The 19,532-nt window shown below is 42.2% G+C and overlaps 1 protein-coding gene across 1 annotated transcript in view; it reads right to left on the reverse strand.

The window, feature by feature from the left end:
• The window catches only part of LOC103279878 (protein SSUH2 homolog), a 33,702-nt gene extending 14,388 nt beyond the window's left edge, over positions 1 to 19,314 (reverse strand). Inside the window, exons 1-7 of the mRNA XM_062969355.1 lie at positions 19,192 to 19,314; positions 16,347 to 16,405; positions 14,391 to 14,462; positions 13,501 to 13,579; positions 3,487 to 3,616; positions 2,839 to 2,911; positions 882 to 1,063 (exon numbers count right to left, since the gene is read on the reverse strand). Coding sequence (XP_062825425.1) covers positions 882 to 1,063; positions 2,839 to 2,911; positions 3,487 to 3,616; positions 13,501 to 13,579; positions 14,391 to 14,462; positions 16,347 to 16,405; positions 19,192 to 19,217 — 621 coding nt within the window. The 5' untranslated portion in view covers positions 19,218 to 19,314. The remainder of the gene's footprint in view (positions 1 to 881; positions 1,064 to 2,838; positions 2,912 to 3,486; positions 3,617 to 13,500; positions 13,580 to 14,390; positions 14,463 to 16,346; positions 16,406 to 19,191) is intronic.
• Positions 19,315 to 19,532: the final 218 nt, after the last annotated feature.

Genomic DNA, 19,532 nt, shown 5'->3' on the forward strand with positions numbered 1-19,532 from the left:
ATCAGTAGAACTCCACATTATTATTTACTAGAGTAGGGTCTGGTATTTGTTTCATGTGTTTCATTCATGCTTTTGTACCATACAGTTCATTTGTATTGCACGGTATGGCAGAGCCCTCCCCACACGGATGAAGCAGTGAAATGAAAGTGAAAGCAGCAAAAAACATTTCTTTTGCTGCTGTTTGTTCCACGTGGCGCTCCCTGAACGGGGGCATCCTTCTAAGCTGCTGGGTGGTGGTGGTGGTGCTGCTCTGCTTGCCGCGCTTGTTGCCTTTTGCCTTCCTCAGTGCCTGCCTTGCAATCTGCTTATTCTTTAAGCTCAGGTCTCCTCTGCAGATTGAAAGGGAGACCTCTCAGAATCAGTGGTACCATAAAATAAAATAAGATTACATCGAAAGAGCGAGAACATTTTGGTTGTGTAGAGAGTAGGAATATAAGGAAAAAGAGAAACTAAGAGAAAGGGGGAAGGAAAAGAAAGGAAATAGAAAAAAGAAAAAAAGGAGGTGGGGATATATATATATATACACACACACACATATACATACATACAAGCATATATTTGAAAAAGAGTACTATCTGACAACAGTGACTCCTAAAGGAAGATACATATATATATATACACACACACATATACATACACATATATACACATACATTAAAAGGGGAAAAAAAGAAAAGAAAAAAAATTAAAAATACAAAAATAGAAAAAATAAAAAATAGAAAAGAATTTTTTTAAAAAAAAATTAAAAAAAATTGTTGACTTCCTTCTTACTTTGATAGTCCTCTAGTTTATTTCAGTCCATGTATTCTTGTTCCAATTCTGCTTCCCCCCTGTCTTCTTCTATTCCTTGAGATTGTGTACTTTCAACAAATGAGGTCTACCTTCATCTGTTTCAGATAATCTTTTACAAGGTCCCAGTTAGTTTCTTTTTCGGGTAAGCCGTGGTTGGGCATTAACCAATATGTAAATCGGTCCATGTACATAATTTCTAGCACTTTGTGTAACCAGTCTTCTTTTTTCGGTGTTTCTGTTTGTCTCCAGTTCCTGGCATACACTATTCTAGCTGCAGTAGCCAGAAAGTTAAATAGAATCTCCTTGTTTTTGTCTCTTTCTATATCTAGCATCCCTAATAAGAAATATTCTGGTTTTCTCTGAATTTTCAATTTGAGTATTTTCTGGATGCTTTCATTTATTTCTCTCCAGTATTGTTGTGCCTTTGGACAAGACCAACAAGTGTGGAAAAAGGTGCCTGTCTGTTCACCACATTTCCAACATTTGTTGGAGACGTTTTGAGAACATTTTGAAATTTTATAAGGTGTAATATACCATCTATACTGCATTTTAAACCAATTTTCTTTCATGTCGTATGAATAGGTATATTTGCGTCTTTGGTTCCAGGTCTTTTCCCACTGTTTGAGTTCTATTGGGTGGCCAATATTCTGGTACCTTAAGCCCTGCCTTGAAGCTCAGGTCTTCTCTGCAGATCGAGAGGGAGACCTCTCAGAATCAGTGGTACCTTAAGACCTGCCTTGAAGCTCAGGTCTCCTTTTCAGATCGAGAGTGAGACCTCTCAGAATCAGTGGTACCTTAAGACCTGCCTTGAAGCTCAGGTCTCCTCTTCAGATCGAGAGGGAGACCTCTCAGAATCAGTGGTACCTTAAGACCTGCCTTGAAGCTCAGTTCTCCTCTACAGATTGAGAGGGAGACCTCTCAGAATCAGTGGTACCTTAAGCCCTGCCTTGAAGCTCAGGTCTCCTCTTCAGATCGAGAGGGAGACCTCTCAGAATCAGTGGTACCTTAAGACCTGCCTTGAAGCTCAGTTCTCCTCTACAGATTGAGAGGGAGACCTCTCAGAATCAGTGGTACCTTAAGCCCTGCCTTGAAGCTCAGGTCTCCTCTTCAGATCAAGAGGGAGACCTCTCAGAATCAGTGGTACCTTAAGCCCTGCCTTGAAGCTCAGGTCTCCACTTCAGATCGAGGGGGAGACCTCTCAGAATCAGTGGTATCTTAAACCCTGCCTTGAAGCTCAGGTCTCCTCTGTGGATCGAGAGGAAAACATTTCAGAATCAGTGGCACCTTAAGCCCTGCCTTTAAACTCATCTCCTCTGCAGATTGATAGGAAAATGTCTCAGAATCAGTAGTACCTTAAGCCCTGCCTTCAGGGCCGGCCGGAGATATTTTTTAATGTGAAGCGGGGGTGCTGAAAAGCGCCCCCGCCACCGGCGCCCTGGCCCCGCCCAGCGTGCCCTGGCCCCGCCTCCCACGCTGCGTGGGAGGCGGGGCCAGGGCGAATAGTGAGGGGGCGGGGCCAGAGTTGGCCCCGCCCCCCCGCCCAGCGTGCCCTGGCCCCGCCTCCCACGCAACGTGGGAGGCGGGGCCAGGGCACGCTGGGCGGGGGGGCGGGGCCAGAGCTGGCCCCGCCTCCCACGCTACCCCCGCTCGCCCGTCTGGCCATTTCTAGCAGGCCAGAGTTAAGCGGAGGTTCCTCCAGGCCGCGACTGCAAAATATGGTCCAAAATACGGTGTAGAGCCTTTTCGATCTATGCTCCAATTCTGTGGAACTCATTGCCTCCATATGTTAGTGCAATATCGGAGCTGCGACCTTTCGGAAAAGCGCTCAAGACTTGGTTGTTTGGTTGTGCATTTAAGTAAATCAGATCTAATTTACCAAATAGTCACTGTTGAATGTTTTCAGGTTGAATGTTTTTATGTTGAATGTTTTTATATTGTGGAATGATATTTTAAATTGTAAGTCGCTCGGAGCACTCTGGTGGAGAGCGACTAATTAAGAAATAAAGTGAAGTGAAGTGAAGAAATGTACACATTATTTAATAGCACCCCCCCCCTTACCATTGTACGGTTCTGCTTTCCGAGCTGTGGACCTTGATTCAGTGAAGGTTTCCAAACGATACTAAGAAATCATTGGCAAGAAATAAATACGAAAGAGTTATTAATTCATTCACTCATTCATTTATGTATACATTTATTAAAATATAATATGATATGTTATACTAAACAATTTCAGAGTGGCACGCATGTAAAAAATCAATAAAGTATAATCTAAAGGATAAAACATATTAAACAAAAGAAATTAAATCAGTTTAAAGCAACATATTCAGGTTTGGGCAGAATCATTCAATTCCAAAGGCTTTAGTAAAACACTTTAATGTGTCAGCAGGTGAGGCACCAAACAAGACTCCAAAAAGAGGGCATTCCAGTACTTATGTTCTCACAATGTAAAAGGAGAGAAAGAGCTAGTCTTTCAGACTACAGATCTCAGATATATAAACAGAGATATATACTTTCGAGTATAGCCACAATTCCATTAATCCCCAATGAAAGATAAGCATGCAGATTGTTAGAAGTGCTCACCGTGGACCTTAAGAAAGCACCCCTGATCTGTGAGAAGACAGGAGTGATCTGTACAGAGCATGAATGTATAGGGTTACAACAAAATATACTGATTGCCCAATACACACTGCTTACTCTGTAAGTATTGAATGTCTGCAGATCCTGAAGGGACATCTCCATGGCTGGGGCTTTGCTGTAGCAGCACTTGCTTGAAACATATTCAACAAAAGCTTCTTTGGCTTCATCTTCGGAAATAGCAGGAATTCTGTAGAAAACAACAGTAGTAATCAAACAGAAATCGCGATCTATTCAGAGACTTCACTTAGGGAAACTCTGCTTTTTTAAAAGTGACACTTATCTATTTCTTACATTCATTTACCAATTTTTTCACTCTTCCAGAAAAGAGCAGCTTATTATAGCTAAATGGGGAGCAAATAGAAAACAAGGTGAAGAACAACCAGCACATTTGAAAGAAGTGTGCAGCTGGTGTTCTGAATCCACCAGTTCTGCATCCATAGATTCAATTATCCAATCTATGGCTTGAAAATATTCAAAAGAATATCCAAAAAGTAAGTCTTGATTGGTAGATTTTGTATAAAGGGGAACACCATTTTAATATGTCATTGAATATAATTGGACTTAAGCATTCAGACACACTGGTATTCATGGGAGGTTGTACAACTGAACCCCAACAGATATCAAGGGCCCACTACATTATCTTATTTCTATTTAAGTGTATTATTAATAGGTCTTGGCCAGGGGTGGGGAACATCTGTCCTGGAAGCCACATGTGGCTCCAGGACCATTTGGTCTGGCCCTTCATCTCCACCTAAATACTAACCAAGTACTGATTTAGATCTGGTGCCTTTAACAATCCTCACAAAAACTACAGTACATCTCAGATAAAAATTACAGAAAGGCACAAAAAATGAGGAACTGAGAAGGTTGCAAAATAAACAACAGCCTAAATGTAATGCACAAACCCATGATCACATTTTATAAGTCAAAACAGAATTGGATAATCTGGACATATACCCAAAGTGGAAAAAAGTTTTAGTTAAAAACAAATTTCAAAGATCAAACATAAATTCAACATCAAGTGGCCAACTATCTAAAAAAAGAAAAGCGGAAAATTAAAGCTATTAAAGCACATGGGGACAAGACTATACAAAACTCAGAGGAAATACGAAGAGTTTGAAAATTTTTGCCAAAATCTATATAGGGAAAATAAGGAAGGACACCTAGAAGAAAGTTTAAACATGCAAGTAACAGAAGAAGAAAGACTATTATTAAATTAGGAAATATTAATACAAGAAAAAAAGAAGTAGCAAGGAAACTTAAAAACATTAAATCACCAGGGCTAGATGGACTTACCACAGAATTTTACAAGGAAACAATAGAAACACTAGCCCCAGAAATGTAGTACCTATTTAATAGCATACTGGAGGGAGGGGGAGGGAAAGATCCAGACACATGAAGAAAAGTGGAAATTATAGTATTACTGAAGCCACAAAAAACCAAAGAAAATAAATTCCTATAGACCAATTAGTTTAATAAAGATTATAAAATATTTACGAAAATATTAGCAAACAGACTAGAAAAAATATTACCAAAAATTATAAAAGATGACCAATAAGGATTGATAAAAGGCAGACAAATGAGACACCCAATTAGGAATATAATTAACATATTAGGGCATAGACAAAGGGAGAAAACATTTGGACTAAGAGAGACATACACAAAGGCAATTAAGGAAATATACAGAGAAGGAGGTCTGGTTGCTTATCTGTAACCATGTTTCTTCAAGTGGTACTCTGATCTACACATATGGAGTTACGGCACTTGCACAGGCTCTAACAGAAAGTTTCCCAAGCTGAATCTTTTAAATTTTGGTGGTAAGCCCGCCCAGTCCTCCCAGGGCACAAAAGGGAGCCCTGGCCGCATGCAGAGGCAGTGAGAAAGGGGGAGGTTTGCATAGAGGGGAGGAATGAGTGGGTTTGTGTGGATTCACAGAGTACCACTCAAAGAAACATGGTTGAGGTAAGCAACCTGAACTTTTTCTTCGTAGGCTCTGTGAATGCACACATATGGAGGCTAGCAAGTTGAAGTCCAGGTAGGCGGGATACATGGCAAACCAACACCAGGTTAGGTGCAAACAAAACTTCTATTTTATTGACAAAGAAAAGTAAAGACAAAAAAAACAGCAGTAACAGGCAATATTTATCAAGTGCAACAAAGTAGAGCCAATAGAAGAGGGCCTCATTGAATGAATCATTAGGGTCAAATGGCTGTTTGGCAATGCAATATGTCAGTGCAAAGATAACAGGATTACAATCTGTGCAACATGTCCTGGTCTTCTGCCAGGGAGATATGAGTTAGTGCATAAACTTGGAACAGTACATAAAAGAAAACCTCTCTTATTTTTTTATAGGTAGAATTAAAGAAAGCCATCAGCACAAATAATCTTGTACATGCACAACAATCATGTGTACAGAGGTGACACATAAGTCATACGACAAAAAAACTCATTTTGTACAGTATGGAGGTATCAGCACAAGTATTGAAGGACCAAAGGAATCAGCATTAAGTCATACAAGGTAGGTATATTGAACAAATAAGAGCAATAACATTTTTGGTTCAAACAAGACCTAACACTGATCAGTGTCTTATTGAGTCCTTGTGTATCCAGTTTGACATTTAGGTAAGACATGAGTAAAGAATAGATGTGCCAAAGGCGGTGGGCTCTAGAGTCCAGTTTATAATGGGATACAAAAGTCATGGGGTTGGCCTAAATGCCGCCCTACAGATAGAGTCTAGAGGAATACCTCTGAGGAAGGCAGTAGAGGCTACCAGACCTCTCGCTGCTCTTGGTCTGACTGAAGTAGGAGGTGGCCAACGAGCGAGCTGGTAGCAAAGCTTGATGGCTGTGGCAATCCAATGGGACAAGTGTTGGGAGGACACTGGATTGCCTAATTTATCCACAGCATAGGAGACAAACAGTCCCAGAGACTTTCTAGTAGGGCGAGTTCTGTATCTGTAGAAAAGCAATGGTTGGTTTTGCTGCTGTGTTGACCAAGAGATTGCTGCCAAATAAGATTTTATAGAGGCGAGAGCCAGGTTCTTCTCTGCCAAGGTAAGCAAAAAGCCCAGAATTGTCAAAACCAATGGGGGTGTTGACTAGTCAAGCCGGGACTGAAGAAAGGCTCGAAACTAGGTCAGCTTATCAGTGTAACACTTCACCATTAATGGTTTATGTGCCACCTTTAGTCTTGATCAAAGGGCAGCTTGAAGGTTGTTCCAGTTGTGATTCTCCATGTTGTAAGGTGGAGAAAGGGTACAACCAGATGGAGGATCTGCCCCTGTTCTCTGGTCAGGAGATGAGGTGTAGGTGGTAGAGTACAAGAGAGGTCGAGGAGGGTTGGATACCATAGTTGCCTCAGTCAGGTGAGGGTAATCAAGATGCAATTGGTGGTGACTGTTTGCATCCTCTCGATGACTCTCAGGATCAACAGGATTGGTGGAAAGAGGTAAAGGTAGGCTACTGACCAGTCCAAGAGAAAAACGTCTCCGAGACATCCTTGGGATGAGTCAGTAGGCAGGTGTCCTCTGAAAGGAGAAAGTTCGGTGTTCAGAAATGAGACAAAGAGGTCTATGTCTGGCCAGCACCACTCGGTGAAGACAGAATGGAGTGTTGATGGGACAAGTCTCCATTCGTGGGATGTTGTCTTTGACCTGTAGAGGGCGTCTGCTAAGTTGTTCCAGTCTGCCGGTAGGTGGAAAGTTTGGAGTGTTATCAAGTGATCAAAGTACCACTGCCAGAGTCGAAGAGACAGTTGCAGGAGTTTTATCAAATCTTTGCCACCTTGTTTATGTAGAACATTACCACTGTATTATCTGTTAGGATCTGCACAGTCCTGTGGTGGACGAGGCATGAGAATGCACAAAGGGCCTTGAAAATTGCCAGGAGTTTGAGGTAATTTATATGGTGTAGTCCAGTGATTCCTAAAGTGGGCGCTACTGCCCCCTGGTGGGCACCGCAGCAATCCAGGGGAGCGGTGATGGCCACTGGTACATATATCTTTCTGTTTAATTGCTATTAAAATTGTAAAAAAAAAATCCAGGGCGCGGAGTAATATTTTTTCTGGAAAGGGGGCGATAGGCCAAATAAGTTTTAGAACCACTGGTGTAGTCTCTCGGCTGGGAACCAGAGGTCTTGAATGGTGAGGCTATCCGAGTGAGCTCCCCATGCGAAGGTGAATGAATCGGTCATTGTCGTGACCAATGGGTGCTGAGGGTGAAAGGGGATGCCCTTGCAAACATTCCTCCGTAAGGTCCACCAAGATAGGGTCTTTAGTACTGCCCTCAGAATCATGAGGAATCTCAAGTTGTAGTGTTGAGTTGGGTTGAAATGGTCAATGAACCATTGTTGTAGAGGCCTCAGCCAGAATCTGGCAAATGGTGTGACCACAACGGTTGACACCATATGTCCGAGGAGGACCTGGACTACTCAGGCCCTGACCCAACAGTGGGTCCTGCAATGCTGTATTTCTCTCTGGAGAGCCTCAAAGAGGTCCTGAGGAAGGGAGACTATTTGGGTGATAGAGTTGAAGGGGACCCCAAATGAATTTTATTCTCCTCATCGGGGTGAGGTTGGACTTTGGTGTTTAACTGGAGACCGAGGGAGTCTAGGAGACAAATGGTGTGGATCACATGTGCTGAAAGTGTTTCTGGTGATCAGGCCACTATTAGCCAGTCATCCAGATATGGGAAGACAACAATACGACGTTTTCTGAGGTGTGCTGCCACTACCGCCATGCATTTGGTGAAGATCCGTGGAGTGGTGACAAGGCCGAAGGGAAGAACATTGAACAGGTAGGTTTGCTGCTGTATTTGAAGGAGGGGAAGTGCCTGTGCATGTCTCAAACTGCCAAGTAGAAGTATGCATCCTGAAGTTCGATAGATGCAAACCAATCTCCCTTTTGCAGGAGGAGGAGGATTGATGATACTGTGACCATCCTGAATCTTGCTGGACGTATGAATGAGTTGAGATCTCTGAGATCAAGGATTGGTCAGAGACCTTCTCCTCCCCACTTTGGGATGGTAAAATACCTGAAGAAAAAGGTATTTATGTCCAATTTTGAAGGGGAAGGTTGTGTGGCCCCTTTTGAGAGTAGGAGGCCACTTTGTCTAAGGTCTCTTGGGAGGACTGGGTGTTCAGGACAAAGCTCATAGGTGGCAGTTCTTCAAAATCTAATGCATAGCCTTCTCTGACAATCTTTGGCACCCACACATTTGAGGTGATAGCTTCCCAGGCGTGGATGAAGTGTGAAAAACGGTCGCTGAATTGAGTGGATAGATGACCTGAAATGGAAGTGGCAGCAATAGTCGAGGCCGAGTCAGTATCGTCTAGCACACTGTCAAACTCAATGCCAAGCTTGATTATTTGTGTTGCCGGAGTAGCCTCTCTGTCTCTGGGCCTGCTGCAGTCAGCGGGGTTGCTGGGCTGGGGTGGCAGTGGTGGGCTTGTAGTTCTGCCAGTAGGCCTGCTATCCATGGGGTTGGTAGTTATAGCGGTGAAAGTGGTGCTGATACCAACAAGTCTTTTGGGCATGGGATTGGGTTTGTGCGTTACATTTTGATAGCAGCTTGTAGTCCTGTTTGACTTTAGCTTATCATCAGTGCCTGTGTTGAAGAGCCCCAGGGCATCACAAGGAAGATCTGTGTTTTCCTTCTCTGTCGGAGGGAGTATTTAACTGCCTGCCCAAGGACTGGGTGGCCTTGACCACAATGCAGTTGGGATCCAGGTGATGTTTTAGCCACTCTAGCCCTTCATCATCTATACAGTACCAAGCCTCTATACATTTAGAGGCAGGTGGTATCAAAGAAGGGGTCTTCCAGGACACTTGTATGACATCCAGGAGGAATGGCAGAAACAGAAGTGTAGCTGGGAGTGCCTTAGACTGCACCCTCTTGAACACCAGGTAGGTCGCTGCTTTTGATGTTTGCTTGATTTCAAGGCCGAGTATTAGTCATCTGGACCATCTGGTTAGCAAAGGGTCGACCTTATAAGTATCTGGGTTTAGTGATAGGTCGAGGCCTAGCGACAGTACTGATTCCGAGTGTATCAACTTGGGTATATCATTGTCTTCCCCTTTGGTCCTTTGTGGAGACTGAAGAGGTTCATCTGTCAAGGATATCATTGAGGGCTGTGGCGATCTCGGTGGGGATTTTTGTGGATGTGGCTATTTTGAAGCCGATTCCTGAGGCACCTTAGCTAGGTGTGCAGTTTGCCCCCTTTTCCTTGGTGTAGACTCTGGTGGAGGGAGAAGTTGTTGTTGGGCCTGTGGTTGGTCAGACTGTGGTTGCTGGCTTGGTGCTCTCACCACCATGTGAGTCGAGTGGAGAGTTCTGTAGCACTCCATCCTAGAGTTGTTGACTCGGAGAATTTGAGGGAGATTTCATCAGTTGGACCAGTTGGATTGAGGGCGATGATCACTGAGAAGAGGCGACTGACACTGACAGTTGGTCTCTCTTCGATGAGACGGAAGATAATAATAATAAAAAAAAAACTTTATTTATACCCCGCCACCATCTCCCCAGCGGGGACTCGGGGCAGCTTACATGGGGCCATGCCCAGAGCAAAACAATATAACAAGTATGAATACAACATAATATAGAGCAATAAACGATACAGTAAATAATAATATACAATATACACTACAACGCAAAATCACAAAAAACAGTAAAAACAGGGCCGGCCGCATGAATACAGAGATTAAAACTCGGGTGAGAAAGATAAGGGAATGGAGACCACGGGGAGCAGGGACATACGAAGGTGGAACCGTCTAGAGGAAAGATGTTGGAGAGGAACAAGAAGAAGAATAAAAACAGTTACTCTCCAAAAGCACAGCGGAAGAGCCATGTTTTTAAATCTTTTTTAAAAGCTAACAGAGTGGAAGCTTGCCTGATCTCAATGGGCAAGAGGGGAAAGAGGGTTGTTGGGCCGCCCACTTCTTAGCCGAAGGCTGTGACTTCTTTCTGGGAAGTGTGCCTAGCAATCTGATGGGAGTAGGCAGAATTGGCAACAAGATAGCAGTATCAAATTGTGCTCATCTCACTTCCTCACAGGCCCGCTTAAAGGCTATCTGCATTGAAGCTGAGTCGCCACGTTTGATCGAGTCAATCTCACTGAGGCAAGGAAGTTCAAGGTCAATGATGGGCCAGGTGGACAGAAGGTGAGAACCGTCACTGTGGTCAAGATGCATGTCATCTTCAACGCCCGAGAAGACATCGAGTTCTTGGAGGTAGTTGAAGCTGCAGATCGGGCCATGGGTGGAGCTGGAGGAACTGCCGATGTTGAAGGCATGAAGGACTGTTGACATAGGAGAGCCTTCAGGCACGCTGCACTATTTTTCCTTGCCTGAGCTGTGAAGGCTAGGCAATGGTGGCAAGACCCTATGACGTGGCCTTCTCCTAAGCAAAGGAGACACTTCACATGACAGTTGGAGTCTGGAATTTTGGAGGCACACTGGGTGCAGCATTTAAATCAAGTTGCCGAAATTCTCAACAAAGTTCTGAAGAGAGCTGTGCGGCAGAAAAAAAGGAACTGGGGAGCCAGGGCTCCCTTTTATGTCCTGGGAGGAGTGGGCAGGCTTACCACCAAAATTTAAAAGATTCAACTTGGAAAGCTTTCCGTTAAGAGTCTGTGAAGGTGCAGTAACTCCATATGTGCATTCACAGTCCATGAAGAAAAAACCGCAATAGTCAGAGTAAATAAGGGAGTTTCAGAGGAATTTCCTATTCAAAGGGGAGTCAAGTAGGGATGTCCAGTATCACCATTCCTATTCATAATAGGCATAGAAGTTCTGGTAGACAGAATAAGAAATAACATGAGAATAGAGTGATATAGGTTAGGGAAAGTGGAAATTAAGGTAAATTTATATGTCAACAACATAATGATGATCCTAACAAACCTGGTGCAAGGCTCACTTCAAAAACGCACAAGAGTGGCTTCTCAAACAGGCAGAGGGGAAATCTCTCTTTCAAGATCCCAATCACTGCCACCATTAAATGTGGGACACCCTGCCCAATGCCCTTTACATTTAGGTTAAGGGAATCTTCTTCTTAATAGCCCACACCTTTGCCACACCTTTTTAACATGGGATCTCTCGAATCCCACTATGGCAGGGGGCAATCCTCCTTTCAGGATCCCAGCCACTGCCAGCTATAAACACTAGAGTCTGTGTGTGTGCATTTATGAGATGATGTGACATTGAGGGGAAGTATGTGAGACAAATCTTCCGCTGACTCTAGGTAGAGCAATTCACCACTCAGGAACACCGTCTTTATTAAAAACAAATATTTATTTATGGTTTCTTTAGTCCAAAAAGCATAACTTGTTGCAAAAGGTTTACTTCTTCAGTTTCATTTGTACATACTATAGATAATATCTTTCATTCTTTAACATCAACCACTTGATTGAAACTTTGTCTCAACAGTATTCCTTTTCCTCAGCTCTACCTCGCTGGAAAACTTAAACCTAACTGTCTTCAGACATCTTCTTTCTAGCTCACCGGCTAGAGAACTTCAATCACTGAACTCCAGACATCTTCCTAGCTAACCGGCTAGAGAACTTCACTAACTGAATTTCAGACTTCTTCCTAGCTCACCGGCTAGAGAACTTCACTAACTGACCACTTTTTAAAACATTCCCTCCTTTTTCATCCAGCTAGCTCCGCCCCTTTCGTGCTAGCTTCAAAACAGTTACATTTCTACAGAAGCAGCTACGTTACCATGGTGACACATAGCCAATCAGCAGTAGCTAACTCCTGTCTACCTTTACCACCGAATCAACATTAAATAACATAGACAAAAATCCCCAATAAAATAAGGCTTTCCGTTATACCTGGCAACTGGAATAAAAGAATTTTAAATCATTTTAGAAGATTTTGAAACAAATTTGAGTTTGGGAGTCAATATTTAAAAAAAACTTAAATCACGGACTTTGACGTAAGCCACTCAGAAAAAAGGAGATAAATAGGATGACAGGAATGGGCATGGATACCAAAAATATACATAAAATACTTAGGAGTAACAATACAAAAGAATATGGATAAAAATGGCAGAGAGAAATTATAAGGAAGCATGGAAGAAAGTTGTGAAGAATATAAAAGGGTGGAAAAATAAGAACTTAACCATTTTAGGTAAAATAAGAGCAACAAAAATGATTTTAACCCCTAAACTAATGTATTTATTCCAAGTCATCCCAATGAAAATTAATCAGGGACTATTTAGGAAATGGAACCAAACTATAAGAGAATGGATGTTTGGAGGTAAAAAAAAAATCTAGAAAACCAATTAGAGTTAACTATATGCCTCAGGAGGAAATAGGATGGGGATTGCCAAACCTGGAACTCTATTATCAGGCTTTTCAAATAAAATCACTACTAGAAATTAGCAGTAACAAGAAAGAAAAATGGATTAGGATAGCAAACAAAGGAAACAAAGGCAAGGGAAGGTATGGAGTGTTCACAAGCAATTTAATGTCAGATAATGTATTAAAAAATCATACAGCCCTATGAAAAATGTATAGAAAAAATGGCAACTGAACTGGATGCCAGAAATATCTAAAAGGACAGCTTTAGAAAGTTTATATGAGAAAGAGAACAGCCCAAAATGGCAGAAGGAAATGAGAAGAAAAGGATTCGACAAAATTAAAGATATGTGTTACATAAATGGTCAATTTCCATGGATAGGATTATAGAAAAGATGGGTAATAGGAATTGGATAAAAATATTAGGTGTATACAATAGATTTAAACAAGGGAAACATGGTGAAAAAATAAATGAGGAAGATAACCTGGGAGAGATATTTTTAAAAATGGAAAAATCAGAGAAAGGGGTGACAGAAATCATTTATAAATTGATTATCAAGGATAATGGGTAGATGGTAAGAACAATACAAAACATATGGCAGAAGAAAAGCTCATGAATCAAACAGTACAGAATGTAATGTAGGCGGTGAAGAAAATTAAAATAGAGAAGTATAAAAAATTGTTAATAAAATTTATACTAAATGACAGGACAAAGGGATTAAGCCCAATGTGTTGGCATTGCAAAAACAAAATAAGGGATCATCTGCCTCACTTACTTCCAGTCTATCTGTGGTAGACATGGCTGATCTCCTTGAATGGAAACCAAGTTGGGTGGGAGAGGGAAATGTTTCCCAGCTGTAAAAAGAAAAGAAAAAGAAAGAATAAGGTTTAAAAACTGCTGTTAGAATACGGTATATGGTTGTGAATGCTCTGAGAAGTGAGGAGCAACATGTTCAAAAGTCCTTCTTTAACTGTGTCTTGGTAATAAAGTAAATCAAAATCCGTACATTAATATCAATCTGCTTGTCCTTTTTGGATAAGAAAAAGAATAAGTAAACAAAAGTCAGTGGGCGAGGTCAAACATAAATGCCGTGAAATGCAACTGTCTCTTTCATGCAAGTGGTGAAGCGTCATATGCAGGGGCTTAGATATACACACTTCTCCTTTGACACAACCATGAGAAACTTTCACGTCTGTATTTGATGAAGCACACTTTGACTACGGTTTCAATAGCATACTAATCTTCACCATGGTGTGGTAAAATCACTCAACTTCAAACAAGAGTAAATGACACTGTCATACATTTGTGGTAGAGTACCCATAATTTTAGAATCATATGAAACATGAAACTGTGGTAACTCTGAAGAGTAACCAAAAGCTTCTGACTGCTTTATCATGGCAGTGCCAGGGGGTAGGCATCAATTTGAGATTAACCCAAACCCCAACTGACAGCCCTATGGATTTAAGACTTTCTTTGTTGCAAAGCATAAGAGGATTCTAGCAGCACTTTTAAGCAGAGCTTGGAAAAGAAGTGACCATGCTGGCTAGAGAATTCTGGGACCTGCAGAAAAACACTTTTTCAAATTCTGCTTTACTGACAGCGATATTAGGGTATAAACCATAAATCTGGAGTACATTTAAATCACTGCTTCACTTATATACTTGCCCAGATATTGAATTCCTATGTCTTCATACCCAGGGGGACTGTCCATGTCAGCAAGAATGGGGGGCAAAGGTTCTGGGGGTTGAGATTATGATTATTAAAATCATCATCATCAACAACATCATCAATTTGTTACCTGCCTCCCCTTATGGCTGGAGGAAGGGTAAAATGCAGCTAAAACACAACACTATATAATATATACCATGAAAAACATACATTGAAACACACCACCACAAAATACACATACATGATGTAAAGATTACAGTACAACACAAATAGAAGGTAAATGTAAAATTAACAATTTAAAATCGACCGTGTGACCACATACGGAAAGACATAAAGTAATAGGGCAATGAAAATACTATTGTCTCTCATAATAAAAAGCAAGATACCACTGTCATACTGTTGAAACTTATCAAATACTGAATCTACACATACAAATTATTTTCTCTTTATTACACAACTACCATGTTGGTATATATGGGAAAAGATATATGAGATTTATTCACAAGATGCAGAAAGCATAATTATACAGCTAACTTTGCATTCCAATATTTAGTGGGTCTGAAAAAAACATTTTAAAGGAACATTTTCCCAATCTAGGACTGCACACCTGCAACAAGTTATCTTTGGAACCCAGGGTGCATCTACACTGAAGAATTAATGCAGTTTGACACATCTTTAACTGCCATGCTCAATTCCCTATGGAATATGGGAATTGTACTTTTATAAGGTCTTTAGCTATCTTTGCAAAAAGATGCTAGTGCCTCACCAAACTCCCAGAACTCCACAGCTTTGAGCTACAGCAGTTAAACTGAAATCAAACTGCACTAATGTATGGTGTAGAATGAACCCTGAGTCACTTGGCTACCAATGTTCTTGAAAAACATGGCAGGTAGCAGTTTCAGGGGAAATTGTCACTCCAGTTTCGTCAGTTGTATGATTTATTCTGCAGACTAATCATGTCCCACTGCACTATCAAATGTCCTACAATGATTTTATGGGAAAATCTGTCAATAAATTGAATGTTTGTGTAACTATATTTGAGTGAACAAATTTTATATTTATCACATGGGAATTCCTTGAAGTTGGGAGTTTCTTGTCTGAAACAGAAATTGCAAATATCTTGTATTGAAACATATTATTAATCTTGCATTGAAACTCATGCCGCAGTGAGCTAGACTTGAAACGTAACAATCCCTTTTTCCAACAAGCACAGCTATGTTTCATCATAAATGTATAAGAATAATGATAGATTTCCCAGTTAAACAATTTTCTCACCATAAGTCTAATATTATTGCTAGGCTTCAGGATTTACTGCTGGTGTTTGAATAAACACAGATCAGTTACTTTACTCAGCCTATCCTACTTGCTGCTCGGATGTTGGCATGCATCCGGGCTGTGGCACAGGCAGGAGAGCAAGCCAGCTGCAATTAACTGCAATGAATCACTCTGACCAGGAGGTCATGAGTTCGAAGCCGCTCGGAGCCTATGTTTGTTTGTCTTTGTTCTATGTTAAAAGGCATTGAATGTTTGCCTATATGTGTAATGTGATCTGCCCTGAGTCCCCTTCGGGGTGAGAAGGGCGGAATATAAATGCTGTAAATAAATAAATAAATAAATGCAGTTTCCACACTTTTTAAAACCTTAGTGACAAAAGAATACAGAATTCTGGTTGTTTTTATAAATGACTACAAAAGCAAAAACTGGAGTGGGGAATAATTACTCCAGACTAATTAACCTAGAATTCCAAGGATTGATTTTAACTATACCATGGAAACAGATGTTTGCTATCTTAGCTCGGAAATATTTTATAATGCTTCAAAACTAAAATGTGTTCTGCTGAATTATATTCACAGTAAACATGTACAGGACTGCGCTGTTACAGAACAACCTGAGTAGACACCATTACCATTTGGAAGGTTTAAAATACTTTCAATAACTATTTAATCTGCATACCAAGTGTACTGTCAACAGGCATGTGGGAAAGAGTTCCGTAATTCTGAAAAGCTGGCCCACTGGTAAGAAAGAAAAGATATTAGTTATTATTAGTTAAGATTCAGCAATAGAAAAGGACGGACAAGACAATTTACAAAATAAAACTTTATAGCTAATAGCTGTAGATGAGAGAAACGGGGTGATGTGCTGGTCTGAGTGTTTGACACTGAGAGACTAGAGATTAACTGCCATAGCTGAATGCTATGAAATCCTGGGATTTGCAGTTTGGAGAGGGACCAGCAGAGAAGGCTGAAGTCCTTCTAAAACTGCAACTCTGATGATTGCACAGCAATGAGCCATGACAGTTAAAGGCCCCATCTACACTTTCATATAATCTGTTTTATGAATTCAGGTTATCTGTTCTCAACTAGACTGTATGGCAGGGTAGACTCATATGGAGATGAGCACCAACCCCCAGAGTCAGTTATGACTGGACTTAAAGTCAGGGGAAAACCTTTACCTTTTAACTAGACTCATATAATCCAGTTCAAAGCAGAACATCTGGATTCAGAAACTTGATTATATGGCAGTGTAGACCCAGCTAAAGTGGTGTCAAGCTGCATCAAATCTACAAGGCAGTTGAGAGGAGGGACTTCACACACTCACACGAATGTCCTGGGGTCGAAACATACTGACTTGATTATATCTGAGATTGCTAGCTGCAAAATAAATTCAAAACACAACAAGCATAGACCAGCTTTTCTTTCTGGCAGCAGGTGAACACCCACTTGGAACCAAATCTGTTTTGTGAATTTTATATTTCCAAAGAACAATTAAAAAACAGGCTTGGCATAGTCATGGGGTTGAAATGTTCCCACAAGCCCAAGAGACATTTGCATGACAGAATTACAGTACTTTGACCCACTTCAGCAACATCTTAGATGCCTGGGGCCTGTAGAACAGGAGGAGGGATTCCAAATTCTCCCCCAGAGCATTCTAATGCCTCACCAAACTAGTAATCCCAAGTCTCCGTAGGATGCATTCCACTGCTACAATCAGCCAGTGTCAAACCGTTCAGATCCCTGGGCTGCTGTGAGTTTTCCGGGCTGTATGTTCCAGAAGTATTCTTTCCTGACTTTAGCGTGCATCTACAACATGCATCCTCAGAGGTTGTGAGATATGTTGGAAACTAGTCAAGTGGGGTTTATATATCAGTGGAATGTTCAGGGTGGGAGAAAGAACTCTTGTCTGTTTGAGGCAGGTATGAATGCTTCAGTTGACCACCTTGATTAGCAGTGAACTGCCTTTCAGTTTCGAAGTCTGGCTGCTTACTGCCTTGGGGAATCCTTTGTTGGGAGGTGTTAGCTGGCCCTGATTGATTCATGTCTGGAATTCTCCTGTTTTCAGAGTGTCATCCTTTATTTACTGTTCTGATTTTAGAGTTTTCTTTAATAATGGTAGAAAGATTTTGTTCATTTTTATGGTTTCCTCCTTTCTGTTGAAATTGTCTACATGCTTGTGGATTTCAATGGTTTCTCTGTGTAGTCTGACATGGTAGTTGTTAGCAGCCAGACCATGAAGCTGAAAGGCTATTCAGTGCTAATCACTGTGGTCAACTCAAGCAAACAAGAGTTCTTTCTCCCACCCTGGACATTCCAGAGATATGTAAACCCCACTTGCCTCGTTTCCAACAGACCTCACAACCTCCGAGGATGTCTGCCATAAATGCAGGTGAAACATCAGGAAAGAATACTTCTGTAATATGGCCATACAGCCCAGAAAACACACAGCAACCCAGTGATTCTGGTCATGAAAGCCTTCGACTACACACTTAGATCCCTTCCAGATACAAGTGGAAACTTAAGAGATCCCTCGTTATCTGAGTATGATGGTCCTCCATGTGTAGTGGCGGTGGGTACGTAGGTGACTGTGGAGTCCTATTCTTGACCTGCCATGTTCTTCCACAGTGAAGGCATTGAATTCCAGATGTATGGCAGTCCCAGTCAAGGTTGGCTTGATGCGCCTTCCTCTTGGCTGTTTCTCCCTTTTGCCCTCTATTCATGTCTCTTCAAATTCCACAGCACTGCTGGTCACAGCTGACCTCCAGTTAGAGCACTCAAGGGCCAGGACTTCCCAATTCTGGTGTCTATGCCACAGTTTTTAAGGTTGGCAAGTGGAAAAGCTGCTGCTCAACTACAGAGCAAAGTAGACCAGGGATGGAGAACTTGTTGTATCAAAATTTTAGCTTTCCACTCTTGGAAGCTGTAGACTCAGAAGCTTTGTAGCCTTTTCTGCCAAAGAGGGCTGGTACCCCACCAAACTACAACTCCCAGGTGCCCATAGCATTGAGCCAGGGCAGTTCAAGTGGTATCAAACTGCAACCAATCTACAAACCGCTGTTCTCCTCCAGTTTGTTGGGGGCCAGGAGGCCAGGGGTACCGGGAGTCGCAGTCCCCAAAACTAACCTTCGCACAGGCCCAGTCCGAGGCTCCGGGTGCAACGCAACCCTCACACACACACACCTGGGCGGCTGCCGCGATGGAAACAGCCCTTCCTCCACCCGCTGGCGAAGATGCAGGAAAGCGAAAAAGAAACCAACCCCAACGCCCCGGTTCCCCTTCCTAAAAGGAAACAAGGGAGGGGAGGGACTCCACAAGTGGGTGGATCTCCCCCAAAGCCTGTGCGAGAAACCAAATCCAGTTGTGTCCTCCCCATCCCTTCCTCCCTTTTGAGCAGAATAGACAAAACAGGGCTGCTTCTTTGGAAACTCCTTTGGAAACTCCCGCAGGCAGGACGGGAAACTGCAAGGATCAGGAGGGAAGGAAAGAGTTTCGGGAGCCCAAGGGGAAGGTCTGGGGCCTCTCACCGGATCACTGGCTTCCCTTCAGCCATGGCTGCGGAGGCAAAGGCGAAAGCGAAAGGGCGAGGGAGGGGAAACCCGTCGCCTTCCCTTCTCGCGCAATGTTTGCCTTTTGCGCCATCGACGCGCACCAACTTTCTGCGTGGAGAACTTCCCTAGTTGCAAAAGCCTCTGCAATCCGTTCTAGAGGCAAAGGGAAGCCCACGCCAGGCACCCATTTTCTCCGTTTCCACAGGGAAAACCCCATCTCTCTTTCTTCGAAGTCACAAATTATTTAGGATTAAAAAGGTGTGGTGCCTTATTTATGGGGGGGGGGGGGGGGAGCTAAGTAGTTCCAATGTTGGACT

This window comes from Anolis carolinensis, chromosome 2 (genome assembly GCF_035594765.1).
Source record: "Anolis carolinensis isolate JA03-04 chromosome 2, rAnoCar3.1.pri, whole genome shotgun sequence".
Lineage (NCBI taxonomy): Eukaryota > Metazoa > Chordata > Lepidosauria > Squamata > Dactyloidae > Anolis > Anolis carolinensis.